Source organism: Wyeomyia smithii, chromosome 2 (genome assembly GCF_029784165.1).
Source record: "Wyeomyia smithii strain HCP4-BCI-WySm-NY-G18 chromosome 2, ASM2978416v1, whole genome shotgun sequence".
Classification (NCBI taxonomy): Eukaryota; Metazoa; Arthropoda; class Insecta; order Diptera; family Culicidae; genus Wyeomyia; species Wyeomyia smithii.
In genome coordinates this window covers 3,878,153-3,895,575 of record NC_073695.1, presented here as the reverse complement: position 1 = coordinate 3,895,575, position 17,423 = coordinate 3,878,153, and the positions used below count along the sequence as shown (strand labels likewise).

Here is a 17,423-nt window from a genome sequence, read left to right as displayed (position 1 = left end):
TCTGCTATTAATATATTTGCATGAACGTTCTCGATCCAATAAAACACGATTCTTCGGGCAAAAAGTTTTCTAATCTATTTCAATTTTGTCTTAAATTTCCTTGCTGGCATAATTTTATGTATTTTATAATTCGATATAGTAATTACTGGTGTTGTTTGATACTCAGTTTTCGTTTGGATATTCATTGAAGTTCTTTACCACCCTGTCTCGTTTTAGAAAAAAAAATTTTGCTGAATGTTTAGGCAAAAATTATGATAATGAATTGAAATAATGTTCAATATTTTAATTTACTCACACACAACTCGTTAGTGTTATAATAACTGCTACGTTGTTTGGTTATTCAGGAAAAGCAATTACAATAATTTCAAGCCCATTCAAATTAAAACCACTTTGCAAAATCGTAAAGTTCGTAAATCGTAAAGACCATGTTCTCGGCTATATCCTTTGTTAAAGAAGTTAGTTTAGAATAAATATGTTTACACACCTCTACATTGTCTGGTTTTTACAAATAGAACTGGAGTCGACCCTCGATTCAGAACCAGTATACAATGTAGGGCCTTTATATATGAGACAGGTAAAATGCTACATCCACAGAGATAAAGAGAAGAAACACAATGTAACTTAAAAGCTGCCGAAGATTGCTTCAAAAAAATAAAAAATAAAAAAAAAAACAACACATCGACGGCGATGAGCATATCACTGAGAAGCCGTTCGTAGAAACTGTAAATACCGGGTGGCCACTTATTTTACATTTTCGAGTTCCCGCATTTTTCCCGACTTTTTCCCGCATGATTGCAAGAAATTCCCAATTGTCAAAAACGGTAACTAGGGTATGTTCTATCGACGATTGAACGTCAATTTTTGAACCTTAAATTGGAAGTAATAGCGTATATCACTTTTACCGAATTTGCTCGGAACATTCTACACAAACAGTTGATTAGTTACATAAAATGTAACTTTGGCCTCTCCATGGTAAACATGTTAAATATAATTTTTGCGATTTTCTCAAATTTGCAAATATTCATTAAGCAGTCAATAATCGTGTTAGCTATTTTGTGCATTCATTATGTTTGTCTATCTGTCTTCTTAAAATATGATATAAGCACCGTTTTTATTCAACGCTTAACAACCTGTTAGGGGGACAACAACAAACAAAACAGCACTTTGCGTACAAATTTTTTTTCCGTTGTTAAAATCGTCGGAAAAAGTCATGGGAAGTTAAGGGTGAACATGAAACTACTTAACCTAAGAGTAAAAAATATTTTGATTGAATTGATTATTTAGGGAACAAAACTTGTGACATGGATTTGCGTTTTTTTTTTTCTCGAATTAAAGATAATGTTATTTTACGTTCAGGAAAAATACTGCGATTTAACTGTATTTCGTTTATCACGCGGTACATAGATTCAAAACTTATCAGAAGTGAATTCACAACTTTTCCGGCATTCTGATTTGCTAGTCAATTAAAGTTGCATCTCTCTGGTCATCTGCCAACATCTTCAACTTGTTTGCATCCAGCGCTCAAAATGGTCAAGCTGATAAAAAAAATGGTATTGGGGACTAACATTTCGGAATAAGTGATTTCAAAACTTAAAAAAATAACCTGGAAATCAGAAAAAAGATCTTTAATTATTATTTTTCAAATTGAAAGTCTTTTACTGCACGAATATGTCTTGCAGAAACCGTTGAAAAAGAAATATGATAATATTTTTTAAAAATCAGCACCTTGAAACGTTTAATTTAGAATATTTCTAATACTCAACAACTGCCAACAACTTTGCCGAAAACATCGCACCAATCAAACAAATCGTTCTGGTTTCGAAAAAAGAAATCTTTAGAAATTTCAACTTCTTCCGTGTTTAAATAATCAACGTTGAAACATTTGGCAACTTAGAATTCAAAAAATAAGCTTTTTGAGATATTCAATAAATTTTTTAAATAGAACTACCATCTACAGCTTTGCCGGAAACATCACACCAATCAAGCTAATTACACAGTGCAACAATTTTTGAAGTTTGATGCGAAAATAAATTTCCCTGAGTTTGAACATATTTCAACTTAAGGGGCACCAATGGCGCCATTTTTAATTTTTGAGAAACCAGTAATTTTTGTGGTTTTTTCGACGCCATTTTGTTTTGAGGCCAAATATCAAAATTCTAAGAGTTTGTCCACATATTAGCATCCTTTTACCCATCTTTTGAAAAAAAAAACAGATTTTACATTGGACAAAAACTGAGCTCAAAACGGTGATTCTACGAAACCGGTTTTGGCATAGTTTTAGTATATTTCACAGAGCAAAATAATATCGATTATTTCTGAGTATTAATGGTAATTCGCTAATATCTTAAAGTGGTAGTCAAATTATATCTTATTTTGAGTAAAAAAGTCTCAGAAATCGAATGGTAGGTGTCTGATCAACGTAAAATGTCAGCAAAATGTCGATTTTGCCCCAATCCCCCTACAATACTAAAATAGGTTTATCTGCTGACATTTTACATCGCAAGTTCGTCCCAAACCCGAAATTTCACCAGCATTGAGTTTCTAAGCGGAAATGGTAGCTAATTTCGCTAGAGTTATTTACTTATTTTGCGTTGCTCTTAGAAAATTAAACAGTTTCTATTGTACATATGAGAATTTATGATTGATTCTCTCACTAAAACGTTTTCTCGATAAACTGGCAACTTCTAGTCCCAGAATCCGGACCGATTTTCGACCCCGGTTTTAATTCGCTTTACCATCTTGAGAAGTCCTACAGAGTTCATTCAATTTTTGTAGATAACACCAGATTTCGACGTTTTATGCTATTCTAAAACATTTGGTGTCGAAATTTATTTCATTTGAAAAGCAGGACCGATAAAAGTAGTCAGCTGGTCAGCGGGTCAAAAAAAGTAAGTTTAGTGACTTTTTGGTTAAAAAATTGACTACTGAAGAAAAATGGGATCAACTTGCACTTTCAACTTCTTCATCATTTGTAATTGCATCATACACAAAACTTTGAAAAAATCTTGGTAACAAAATCCCGATTAAATAAAAAAATTCCCGACTTTCTCCCGCATTTTTCCCGATGTAATTCAATTCCCGACTTTTTCCCGCATTTCCCGATTGAGTAGCCACCCTGTAAATATGAATGCAAAAAAAGGGGAGACCGGTGCATTGGTTGGTGTGAACAAAAAAAAAGTCGGACTACATACAAAGAAATTGTGAGGTGTGCTGAGCTCCGCTTATCAGCCATATAGCACGACCCATATATAGGTGAGGCAACCAACGATGGATCGCTGTGTTGTTTCGGTAAAGTAAGATAGCTATGCTGCAATAGTTATTTTCGTGTTTGTCTTCCTCCAAATCGAAAATATGGCCTGGTTTGCGCCACGAGCAAACTGCTGAAAGATAATGTATTGCCACGTATAGAAAAAAAAACTATGTACTATCCAGGATCTGGGATAGCGATTTTGTCGACTGCTGGCTGGAAGACTGGTGACGATTAATAACCTTTGGAATGAAGCAACGAAGCCTAACTCGTTGGGCCTGTTTTCAATGCATTTATTCCAACAGAGTTGATGCTTGCAGAACAATGAAACTACTTCGGGGAATAGTGCCTGCCTTCAGCTAGACTGAAATTTATTTTAAAACAAAAGCTAGATGTGCCTTTTGATGAAGCAAGAGGTTTAAACAATTTCTTTGCAGCAGAAAACCAGACAGACATTTTTATTAATACAGTAAAACCTTTAATCTGAGTGACATTTTTATTAATACTTAACTTACTTATACTTATTAATACGAAGGAAAAGTGTACGAACAAGCTTTCAATGAGAGTAAATTAGTGAATATGGAGAGCAAGGTAATAAACTCCCAAATAGATAAGAATGAACCGTTGGAACAAAATTATCATATTGTTGCACTTGAATCAAAGCAAAGAAAAATGTTGACCGAAGTTGTAGAAAAACTTTTGAATACAAAACAAAGAAAGACCGTCACCTAACCTTCTGCAGATTTGAATCATACTTGAAATCCTTCCGAATCAAGGAACCCTATTGAAATTTGCTACACACACATGCCCTTCGTCATACCGTGTAGCCCGTAGGTACCACCAGCAGGACCTGTTTTACGTCTATATTCCAGTTATTACAAATGAATAAATACATAAATAAATACGAACGATCGTCGTCAAAGGGTGTGAACTGATAAGGGTGAGAAAGAAAAAAAAGTAGTTGAAAAAAAGGATCGCATATAATCAACGAAAGGTTATGGCATAATTACCGGAAGCAGGGTTTCCAAGAAAGAGTGAGCAAGTATTCTCGAGTGGCGACGAACCAAATAAAGCAACTATTCCTATTAGCTGTATGCTCGTTTTATATTCCATACTCCTACGCCATGACTCACCCGAACGTTCTTATAGTAGCGATACCAAAATTTTGTTATATTGTAACACAACATTTTGTGCCACCGATAGCAGAATAGTACAGAACTATTACAACTAACATAAGAGTTCAAAAGTATTATTAAATTCGAATTCATTACGTATTTGTATACGGTTAGAACATTTAAGCAGAATATTATTATTTTTTTCTGACGGAGATTCAAAAAAAAAACAGAAATAGGCGAGATGAATGTAAAGCTTATCATTCATACCACAACGAAGCCACAAAAACAATTGCTAATTAAATCAAATCATAGAAGCAAATCTGGTTCGCCGCGTTTCCCGAATAACTAATTCTGACCAACACGTAATAAATCAGCACTATCGACCGGTACTTTTTACGTCATTAACAATCAACAATCTCGACAAATTTATATCGCGAGCATTAAAGGATATAGTAAAATATGTAAAAATTCTACATGGCCAAATCCTTTAAATTTAAGCAATTTCTTCAGACCTCTCTTTTTTTCATGGCTGTGTTCTTAGGCAGCATTCTTTACTGGTTCTAATGCGCTATTTTCAATCCGCAGCTACAGATTTCCTACCAAAACGAAGAACTTTTTTGAGGACTTTACTTATATTATGCAGTTTCGGGGCACTCCTGTGTTCGTACAAAATATAAATTTCTATTTAATTTTCGTTTCGAGATCGATTTAACAGTACATTTTATCATCTATATCGATCTTATTTCGTTAGAGAACTCTCATTGAGTAATTTTGAGCATTTTTTGCTTCCACATAATTCCGCATGATAGCAAGGTGAACCACCTGCAGGCCGTAATCCTCAAAAATAAACACATAAAAATGCGACACGGAGCTAATCTGATAAACCTGTTGCAGCTTTTTGTACAGTACAGAAACAGCACAATGAACCAATTTAAATATACTATAGAATTTGTTTCGACATAATAAGGCTGATACAAACTTCGAATTCTTTTTATGTCCAAGGTTATCAAAGTTAGCAGAGGGGGTGGCAAAAAATAAATAACACCGTGACGAAAAAAAAAAGAAATATCTTTGATCAAAGTTTGTGTGCAAGTTATGACGTTTGTAACTTGCACTCAAATAAATGTTGAAAAATAACAATTTATTATTATTACTATTCATTTCGCTTGCCTTTCGATGACAGTCTCGCTGTCACCTGACTTGTTTGTTGCTAAATTAAGCATTTATGCTGTCGGAAAACCAATGAAATGAACAAAACGGTTTGAGCTTTTTTTTCTTCCCCTTCCAATATTCAAGATTTTTGAAGGGGAGGGGGGGGGGGGGGTGACATAAAATGAAAATAAAATTTGTAACGGCCTAGAGAATATCTTTAAAAGTAAGTTAAAGAAGGTCAAAAAGGAAACTGTTTGGAAAAGCTCAATTTCCGGTAGACATTTGAAACTTGCAGAAGTGGCCAAACTGAATTATCAAATTAACAAATTTTAACTCAACCTGGCAAAACATTCATCCCAACCAACATATAAGTAACTCAAAACAAACGACTAAGAATAATTCCAAACTGGACATCGATGAAGTGTCAAAGCACGCTTCACGTTTCTTATCGAAAAAACAATCAAAATGTGAACGGCGAAAGTATGTGCACGAATTGTCGAATTTCCGGAGTGTTATATGAGCTTGTCAAGCGATAAATACAAGCTTAGCTAGCCCATCATGAATAATCCATCATGACGGCCAAGTACAGTGTGCGTTACCTACCCCAGTCATTAATTATATCATGATCATTGGACTAGGAAATGGAACTGAAAGAAGAGCTAGGGTGGTTAAATCCTTTACAGGGTCTCTAACCTAGAGCGTGTAACTATTTTTAGTAAAGCACAACCATAAACGATATCAAACATTAGACAATATTTCAACCGAATATCGTTTGCGCGCTCGCTTACTACCAAATTCGTGACGCAATTCCGAGCGTGTATACTATACTACCAAAGTTCAAATTCAACCCACTAAAGAAACAAAAACTGCTAACAAGAACCTGCTATTGCTTTTCGAGACAATAAATAACCAAATAGATAATAAATAAAGCGCGCACAGAAGGGTCCTGTAAAGCGTAAGCTCCAGGATTGCCCGTCAAACGAATGAAAAGAACGCAGTTGGTATGGTTATGAATAAATTTCTCTTCGAAGAAAAATGGATGAATGAAACCCCGGGTTGGAAGTGTATTTCAAATTAAGTCGAGAAGCGGGATTCGTCCCGGTATGACGGACGGTCATAAAACAGAGCGCCCCACGGTATGGAAATGAAAGTTTTCCTCGCTCGCAAATCTCCCACTCATCCACGCATCAACAGTACTGGTGAATAAGTCCGGAGGTGAGAGCCTAGTGCTTGGAACGTACAAAGGTTCTTGAAAGAAAACACCGTCACCGAGGTGTATTCCGGAGTAAAAGTATTTTTAGTTTTCACTCCATCAGATTCAGTGTTCAGAATATGCTATCAGGAGAAAAGTATGCGACCAGTGACGCCTGTTTGCTTCCATATCAAGTCTATAGGAGTTTCAATAAACTCAACCAACATTAACACCTGTAAGCATTCAAAGCATAGAAACCTCTACCAACTCGAACTTACCTCTCCATTTTGTCTAGTGTGGCAGGATATTTCAGAATCGTTTGTGAACCATTCATTTCTATCACATTCTCGGTAGCAAGCTCGAGCTCTGAAAGTAGAACAGAAAAAAAAATATTTTAATAGTGACTCCTTATTAACGCGCAGTACCTATAACAAAAAAGGAAGTCGTTCTCGGCTGGCTGTGCTGCTGTTTGCTTGAAGCCTACACACTTGGTCACCTGGTAGCGTTTTCTGTCGTTCAGTTTCATCTTGAAGTTGCGATTTTAAACACGGTACAATACCCATTCGGTCGGAGTGTTTTTCCCTCGCCGAGCGTTACGCAAACACACGCCTAGTGTTGTTCAGTTTGCGTTTCTTCTATTTGAAGGAAGGGAGAGCTTCAAATGATGATGAGTCAAATAGAAGAAAATCGTGGCACCCGTTTGTGCCTGTATATATGAAAAAGGGTGCGAAACATCGCACCGGATAATCCAATTAGGAAATGAACAAAATTCACCTACAGAGTTCTGTTGAAATGGACAGATCGTGTTACGCTGATTCTGCGTTACGAGTGGGGATAGCTTTTTTGCTTGTATCGACGCAATGGTGCACTTGCTAATAACCCCGCTTAATGGTAGATTTGTTGTGCAAACGTTTCAGCTTGTGCCTAGTTTTTTTTTTGCGCTTTCTGACTTTATTTGGGGACCAATTTCACGTGAAGTGATTGAGTTTTGGTTCAATGCTACAGATTGTTGACCATCAGGCGAAAATGGCGTGCAATTCAATTATCAATTCATGTTAGCAAGTGTCACGAAATTGTTTTTTTTTTTAGATACCGTCTGTCGGTGTGAGATTGTGCTAAAAGGCATACACACAATTAAGCAATGAATTGGATCCAAAGAACGTTTAACCATATTTGAACGTTTAGTTAACAACTGCCACAAATATGGTTAAGTTACAATGAAATAATTATGCTAAAATGCATGAATATTGGCCCAATCGAATCCCTTCTAGGGGGTGCTATTGTGCCAGAGACAAAAAGTTGAGTTACAGTAGTGTATCTACGAACAATACCCATAAATAACATTATGAAATGGTAATTAACCCTCTGGTGCCCAGTGCCGCCTTAAGACGGTCTCCAGTTGAACCTCTAAAAAGCTTTAATCAATACTTAAAAAATGTTTTTGAACTTTCATTGTGATTTTTTCGAAGTCTGTCTGAAAATTAACTTGGGCACTAGAGGGTTCAAGGACCAACCATAAACCACGTGGATTATCAAGGGACTGGAGTGTCATACAAATTAAAAAAAAATATTATAACTGGATTAATCCAAACGGTATACCTGGAATAATCAGTAATTAGAACGTGGTTTATAGACATAGAGGTGTCTCCAGGTTTCTCAGAAAAGAGGAACGCTGAGGCACAGAAAACTTTTCTTTTCAATTATTATTGGTATTCACCATTGTCTATTCCATTGCAGATCCCAAAGCTACTGGACACCTCCTCCTCCCTTTCTTCGAAAGTCATCAGTTTTTTTAGGATAGGTGTAACAATTTAAGTCACATTCTATGAGTTGCAATTTTCCATTTTCCTGCTGCAGTTGTTGTCTGACGATACCAATGATCGGAGGTACACAAATTCGTCAACCACCTCGAACTCATCTCCGTCGATCACTACCCTTCTGCTTTTTCTACCCTAATCTTTTCTATTCACGTCAGCTTGGTGTTACTGTTCAGCAACCGCCTTAAACGTTCCTCCGACAAGGTCCACGTCGTCAGCGAAGCAGTTGAATTGACTGGATTTATTAAAGATCATGCCCCGCGTTTCATAACATCTTCGAGAGCGAGACAGCAAAGACCGTCGCCTTGTCGAAGTCCCTTGCATGTTTCAAACGGGCTTGATACCGCACCCGAAATCTTCACACAGCACTCTGCACCATCCATCGTGGACTTAATCAGTCTTGTTAGATTCGCAGGGAAGCCATTTTCGTCCATATCTCAACACGGTCGTTAGTGTCGTAAGCGACCTTAAAATCGATGAATAGGCGGAGACTTGGTATTCGCGATACTTTTGGAGGATCTGCCGCAGCGTAAAGATTCGGTCCGTTGTCGATCGCCCATCCACAAAACCTGCTTAATAACTTCTCACAAACCTTCGTGCTAGCGGCGCGAAACGGCGAAAGATGATCTGGCAGAACACTTTGTAGACTGCGTTGAAAATCGTGATCACTCGATAGCTTTCACATTCCACCTATTACCCTTCTTGTATATTGGGCATACTACTCTCTTTTTCCACTCCTCTGGTAGCTGTTCTGTATCCGAGATCTTGACTATCAGCTGATGCAGACAGACAGCCAACCTACCCACTCCCAGCCTGATAAGCTCCGCTGCGATGCCATGCTTTCCAGCTGATTTGTTGTATTTGAGCTGCTTGATAGCATCCAGAACTTCCCTTATCGTGGAGTGTCATATGTCTCCCTCAAACACTGTACTGACGAAGTCGTTCTTGGTCCTCTGCCACTTCGTCATTCGGTTGCTTCCACCTGTCAACCACTACACGTTCATCCGGCAAGATTCCTCCATCGTTATCCCGACAAATTTCAGCTCGCGGCACAAAGCCTGCTCGGGATGCGTTTAGTTTCTTGTAGAATCTACGTGTTTCTTGAGAACGACACAGCTGCTCGATTTCCTCATACTCCAGCTTTTCCAGGCGGCGCTTTTATTCCGGAAAAGGTGAGTCTGCTGTCTTCGTTTCTGTTTTATCGACTCGCGTTATGACGGGTCCTCTACTGCAGTATCTAAACCCGCGCTGCACTCTTCTCGTCTATTCCGACCGCACCTTCCACTGCATTTTCAGTACTCCAGCAGTCCTCCAGAGGGGCTTCGGTAAGCTCTCCCTCATCCGACACCAGTGCCTCAAGGTTTTGCGTGTGCGCAAGCGCAACTTCGGGGAGTTTAAGTCGCTCCATACCGTGGCGGTCGACAGTAGCCGATGTTGTTGACAACCGACGTCTTTGGTGCATTTTGACCATCAGGAAATATTGGTCAGAATCGACGTTTGCGCCACAATAGGTTCGGACGTCGTTTATTTCCGAGAAATGCCTTCCGTCAATCAAAACGTGGTCGATTTGTATCTCAGCCTGTTGTGGTGATCTCCAGATGTACCGATAGGGGAGGCTATGCTTGAAATAGGTACTACGTATTGCCATGTTCTTGGAGGCGATGAAGTCAATGAGTTGAAGGCAGTTTTCGTTCGTGAGCCAGTGTGCGCTGAATATACACCAATAACCGGTCTGAATTACTCTTCCTGGTCAACCTGAGCGTTGAGATCTCCGGTAACATGTTTTGGATAGCTATCGTATGCAGGCTTCAGCTGCGCGTAAAAGGCGTCCTTATCGTCATCGTAACTTCCTAGGTGAAGGCTGTGCACTTTGAAGATTAAAAGAAACGGCCTCTGATCCTTAACTTGTACATTCTGTTGTCGATTGGCCACCTCCCAATCACGCGCTACTGCATCACAATGGAAGCTGTGCCCAGCTTGTGTTGGCGCAGCTCTGGAAGATGGAGTAACTATCGCTGTACGTGTTTACCAATTCTTCTTTGATACTCCCTTCCTTCTACAGCGCTACAATGTCGAACTTGCTGAACCTCAATAAGTCGGAAAGAATGCGGGTACTTCCCAAAAAACTAACAGACTTGCAATTTCATGATCCCAATTTCAAATCGTTAGTCCGTTTTCGTTGCCAAGATCTATGCCGATTGTTACGGTTCGTATAAACATTATATGCTTCTTGTACTGATTGTTTTACGGCTGGCTTTTAAGGCCTGCACCAACCCCGAGTCCCGCCGGAGGACCATCGTGACAGCACTGTTGAGAGTCACACGCTGCCACTCATTTATGTTTAAGTGGTCACGTTGTAAAGTAACCAATGAATGTAATTTTTTTCGAGGATACGAAAAATGAATAAGGACTGAAGGTGTGATTTAGACTTAGTCTGTACGTTCATTCGTTGTTCATTTCTGGCATCCACGAAAAAATTACATACATTGAGTACTTTGAAACTTTTGCAAAAGTTCAGTATAGTCGGGTAGTGAAAGTTTCTACTCCTCCAAGCTTGGGAGTTTTCAGATTGAATTTCCTCTTTCTAGTGAAAGGTACGATTACAGCTTTTGTTGGATTAATGCTGAGACCCTCCTTTATACTTGCATTTTTTCTGTTTTTTTTTGTGTTATCAAACTTTCCTCTTACCAAGGTGACTATGTCATCCGCAAATCCCGCAACCTCGAAACCTTCTTCTTCTTAGAAGATCGTCCACCACCAAAGACCACGTAAAAACACCTCCTTGCGGACATCCTTTCGTTGCCCGAAAGACGAAGGAGGCGGAAGGGAAGTTATCATCGGAGTGCCTACAAACGACAGTAGTGTCCCAGTTCCCGATATCAAGGAGATCAAACGGGAAATTGGATTACTCAATAACAACAGAGCCGCCGGCAAGGACAGGCTACCGGCAGAACTCTATATACATGGAAAAAAGGCACCAGCAACGGCACTCCACTGGGTAATCTCTAGGGTTTGAGAGGACGAGAGACTGCCGGAGGAATGGATGGAAGGAGTTGGCCACAATGCAACAACTACCGCGGCATAACGCTGATCAACTCTGCCTACAAAGTTCTCTCCGAGATTCTTCCCGCCGTCTATCTCCATTAGCGAATCAATTTGTAGGGCAGTACCAAGCGTGTTTCACACAAGCACGCGCTACTACGGATCGAACTTTCACTCTCCGGCAGATGCTTCAGAAACGCCGGAAGTACAACGTGCCCACACATTATGTTTTCGTGGACTTCAAGGCAGCGTATGATACAGTCGATCGAGACCAGCTATGACAAATAATGCACGACTACGGTTTTCCGGATAAACTGACACGACTTACCAAACGTGTTACGTGTGCGTGTCGGACGATGATCATGGACGGCGACGAACTCGAAGTGGTGAAGGAGTTTGTATACTTGGGATTTCTGGTAACCTCCTACAACAACACAAGTGAAGAGGTCCAACGACGTATTCAAGCTGGAAATCGAGCCAACTTAGCCCTTCGGATGACGTTTCGATCCAGGAGCATACACCGCCGTACGAAACTTACGATGTACAAAACCCGTATTAGACCCGTAGTTCTCTATGGACTCGAAACCGTGACGCTGCTCACGGAGGCTTGACGTAGGTGGTTCTGAGAGTATCGGGGCATCTAGTAAATTGGCGACGCCAAGATCAAGTAGAATGGAGGAAAATTCTTAATACGGCACGAGCCACTACGGCTCTAGGCAGCTGAGATGATATGAAAAAACGTGATAGACGAAGTGGTTTCTCTTTTTGCAAGCATAGTCAACAATACTCGTGTGAAATCCTTTTTTGCTTATTTCACTAGGCATTGAAAAATAGGACGCGTTATCAAAAATACCTTCAATATCCTAGAAAGAGCTCAGAACAATTTCTTTAGCTAAAAGTGACTTTTCAATTGTCATAACCAGCGTATGGAGCGCTGTTGATAAGCAAACTGAAACTTTTTTTTTTAGACCACTGCTACCATTAGTTAGATATATTGTGGTATACTCCGCGTCACTTTATATGCACTGTCAGATCGTTCCATCACTATGGGTATCAGTGATAGTCGCCCCCAGACTTTGCATTTCACCCCAAGAAGAAATGGCTTCTTTGATGAAGTTCCTTACCTTCGTTAGTTCAGCAGACCATATCTCGTTAGGCGTAAGGACACCTTTTCCAAGAATACGCAGTCTTCGCTGAATCAATGCGCTGCATTGGCATAGTAAGTGTTCCGAGGTTTCTACTTCAGAATTATAGAAATGACATCTGTCAGTTTACCTATTTATTTAAGGTGATACCTACTCGGACAGTGTCCAGTCAGTAGGCCAGTTAACGTACTCAGATCCGCTTTATTCATACTGAGTAGGTTCCGTGTGATTCTATTACATGGTGTAATGAATAGCTTAGATTGTCTTGCTTTGGAGTAAGCCCTCCAGTTCGCATCAATCATCATGGATTTCCAGCCTCTGAGCTCAGATTTCAAACAGGATGAAGATACCCCACAGAATGGCTCCGGCCCGATGAATGCAGTTGAAGAACCAATTCTTGCTAAGAGATCGGCTTTTTCATTTCCTTCTATACCACAGTGACCAGGCACCCAGTATAGATTAACAACGTTTGTTGCAGTTGGTTGTCGTAGAGATTGAATACAATCCCATACCAACTTCGACTCGCATGTATATGCTGAAACTGAAACTTTGCACGCGGTATTGTTTGCATGTAAGATGAATGGATGAAATCATTCAGCACTTTTTCCATCGTTTATAACGAAAATAGACCAAATAGGTCTGAATGATTTTGGATGCGTCCAATCACGATTCTGAGTTAGTTATAAAGATTCCATCAAAATGGAAGGTAGTTTTCATGCAAAAAATCGTAGAACTTTAAAATAACTGAAATTTTGATAAAACTAAGACAACCCTTATGTAACCTTCCTTTAACATATTTTTTTGAATGACATATTCCTTTATTAGAAAGAGTCTTTTGTAATCTGGAAACAACTGGAGTCGTTTCTATAAATTAATACTTTTGAAACCAAGACCTCCTTTTAGATTTCCTCATTTCATTGCTGTATTCAGTTTAGGCTCTTCTGTATGAAGCCCAGTCTGAAGTACGTTTTGTTTTATTAAAAAGTTTCCCACTATTTTTTCGAAGACTTTCAAGCTATTTGATCCACCACGGCACGTCCTTACTCGATGACTTGCTTGGCGGGACAACTATTATTGTAGGTATGCATTTATTAACAGTTAATTTAGCTGAATTGTCATAGATTCCAGTTCTGAAACTGTTTCAATTTTGCTACAATTTGAAGGTAATTTTTCGCACTTATACACTTATATAGCTTACCATAACGAACCATAAATCTCACACAATAAGATAATCTTCTGAAAATATTGTGTTGACAAACATAACACTCTTTTCTCAAGTTGCTTTTTTATGCCACTTTGTTGCTGCAATGTACAGTTTATGAATTGGTTTTGTAGTAGGTAGGTGGAAAAATCATTAAAATTTTATACAGAGGAATTCGAATAACAAAAACCGTAAATGTTTAGAATTATTCTCGTTCGAGGCTTTTTAAACTCTACACACTGCAAATGAATACAAAAAAGCTGCACGGTAATAAAAACTCCCTTGTGTTGAACGAATACAGAATCAAAGCTGGTTCTGGACAGACTACAATGATTTCCTTTCGTGCTGTCTAAAGGGAAACAAGACAAGGTACATTTTTATCATTTTTTCTGTGTGGACTCATCACTGCGACCAGAGATTAGATCTATTGTGATGTTGCCTAGGTGTTTTCTGTACTCCGCACTTCATATTATTGGCAGTATCACTATTGAAGTAAGTGATACGCTTATCATTCATATCCGTGCTTGTATGTAAGTTGTACCTTTCCGTTTCAAGCTTACTGCTCTACTATACCGAGCCTCTGTCCATCCTAACAATTCGCCTGATAACAATTCCCTGGAGAGAACTTTCATATGTTACTCACACCAGTTTTATTATAATAGGGACTTATTTTTTTGTTAGAAGGAGAGTCAACAGAGGTACTGTAGAATTCAGATTGAAGGAAGGGTACGTGGTGGGGAGCCTGAGAATGAACTCATGCTAAAGTCCTTTGACAACCAAATGGCCTGATTCTACTAAGATTCGAACCCACGACCACCCGCTTACCATAGAAGACTCTGCAACCTTGCGGCTACGGAGCTTCCCACATTTTTATCATACTGCCATAGAAAATAGGCTATGACGTTGAAAGGAAACCAAAATTGTTTCTCCTATGGCCCGAAGCATCAGCATATTTTCACGCAATCTTATGTGACCTAAATGAACAGCACGAAAACCCTTCTCTAGACATTTTTGTCAGTTGGTCAGGTTTCGTCTCTTACTTTCCCAACTGAAACAATCAAATTCCATTACAGGATTTATGAGTCTTGGTTTGAAGAATGGTACCAATTGCAGGAGCACACAACCTTTGTTAGACCAGAGTTGAACCTCAGAGGCAACCGGGAATCATTATTTGGAAACTTAATAATGTATAGAAAAAATACTCTAGTATAATCTCAACAATTTTTTGACTAACGTTGATTTAATTTGGAACCGTAGATGTACAACACATAATTCCGACACACGACTGAAAGCTTATCGACTAATTTTATCGTACTTTTCACGAATGTTTGCATCATCGCTTACTTTGATGAGCAGGCCGCAGAAATTTAAGCCGCTTTTAGTACGATAAATACAGTCTACACATCGCTTTTCAGATGCTTGTGTTCCACCCATCAATATACCTAATAAGCTCTTGCTGTACAATGGAAACGGTTGCATTAATAATTGAAGGTCAAACGCTGATTTCGCTCCACGCACAGAGGAAAAAAAATCTCTCTTTTTGTGGCCAACGAATATGTGTGCCGAACCTTGGCTCAAGGGTCAAAAAGTGAACAACCATAACAAAGCGTGATGACTAACTTCAACGAAACTGGTAGCAGCCAACAGCACAAACCGTAGACGGAACGGGATCGAAAACTGGATCCGTACGATGAAAACTGGAGGGGAGCTATATGAGGAAATGAGTCAATGAAAGAAAAAACTTACCTCGACGATTGAACGGTCGAACCCGCACCGCAACTCTTATTTTGTCGGACATTTTCGGTGGCCTGCTATGTTATCCTTTTTCTCGAACAATCACACCCAATCTGATTGCAACATTAAACTACATCAACTAAATTATGAAACCCACACTGAAACATGAACATAAAACGAATGAATTAAATATTTTTCAATCAAAAAATCCTTCACAGGCAGCAAGCAAAATAACACTGTTTGAAGGGGTTTACACCTTTGTACACTTGTTTTTCTTCTCTCTGACTCACACCATAGCGTATCGTGTGGAATAATGACAGCAGTATGAAAAGCCCTCGTTTACTACTGCAGAGAAAAAAACGATTTTGCTCCCTGCCGAGCCGCGATGGTTCAGCACTGAACTGAATGACACAACACACTTCACTCCAGCGAAAAAGGAGGCGAAGAGGATATCTTTTCCTTTCTCTCACACTAGTGACGAGGGCTGCTCGCCATCTTGATTTTTGGGGCTAATTTTTTTCTCTGGTACCCAATAGGGATCAAGGAATTTTCTTCTTACCACCGTATAACCGTAAGCTCGTACGCACACACTTTTTCCGCAGGTTTCAACTTAATTCCGATGCGTTCCGCTTTCGAAAAGGTTAGCAAAATTTCGGCACACAACCGAACCGAAAGGGGGTTAGAGAAAAAGCTGCGAATTCGATCGTACTTGCTTCATATCGTTCAAAATTTGCTTCTTTTACTGCACACCGCTATCGTTTTCAGGAAGCTGACACGCACTGGAAAGCACCACCTCCTGTCGTCGCGAAAGTAGAATTTACACAAAATCCATCGAACGAACCGTCTTGCTTGTGCGCTGCTGCATTCGCTAGATATAGGAATTTATCGAAGTGTTTTGAGCTGGAAGGTGTGGACACGAGTTGCGGGGCGCATGAATGACAGTTTCCTTAACAGAGCAGAGTGCAGTAGCAGCCGTCACCGTCAGGTACGATGAACCGAGCTGTACGTTGATTGTGTTAGTTGCGTATGAATGGAACAGCAAATCCGTCGTTCATTGCATCGATAACGGTGGTGCGAGTGGGATCGGTACTCTTTGTTTACGTCGCGTGTGAATGGGTGTGCGGGTATAAAAGAAAAATACTACTATTCAATGTGGATTTTTCCATTCTTCAAACTGTCACAGTTGACGTTATCCCTTCGGAAACGCATTCGCATACAAAGGTGTTACGAGGTTGCTAGGGTTGCATTCGTGTAGGGCTGTTACTCAAGTAAGCAGCGGAAAAAAATTATTTTATTAATGGAGATATAATAACCATGAAACGTGCTTAACTCTTAAAAACCTGATAGTCTCTCAATATTACTTTAAGACATAGATAATCCTTTGATACGAGATTAGTATTGTTGTAAGGATAAGTTTTATCGTGCAGTTATATCCCCATTGATAAACGGTGAATAACGCATTGAAAAAAAAAACAAATCTCACAGGGCGTCTGAGAACCCTTTCAAGATGTTCTGATTTTGATTTACTTTTATGCAATATGTTGCTGTGTAAATCCCCATTGATAAACGGTGAATAACGCATTGAAAAAAAAAAACAAATCTCAGAGGGCATCTGAGAACCCTTTCAAGATGTCCTGATTTTGATTTACTTTTATGCAATATGTTGCTGTGTAAAAACTGATTAGCTTCGAGACAACTCCTAAAATATTTTTACGGCATTAAGCATAGAAATTGTTACTTGGGATATTTATCTACGCTAATTCTACTGAACGAATGAT

At 39.2% G+C, this 17,423-nt stretch overlaps 1 protein-coding gene across 4 annotated transcripts in view; it reads right to left on the bottom strand.

Annotated features, from left to right (window-relative positions):
- LOC129720854 (kinesin-like protein KIF13A) overlaps nt 1-16,545 on the bottom strand; it is a 56,975-nt gene extending 40,430 nt beyond the window's left edge. For 2 of the 4 annotated variants that reach the window (XM_055672690.1, XM_055672693.1), the window contains exons 1-3: nt 16,205-16,544; nt 15,658-15,803; nt 6,985-7,072 (exon numbers count right to left, since the gene is read on the bottom strand). In XM_055672690.1, the coding sequence (XP_055528665.1) occupies nt 6,985-7,072; nt 15,658-15,709 (140 nt within the window). In that variant the 5' untranslated portion in view covers nt 15,710-15,803; nt 16,205-16,544. Of the gene's footprint in view, nt 1-6,984; nt 7,073-15,657; nt 15,804-16,204 lie in introns of all 4 variants that reach the window. The other 2 variants (XM_055672694.1, XM_055672692.1) reach the window with 2 other exon arrangements.
- Between the last annotated feature and the right edge of the window lie 878 nt (nt 16,546-17,423).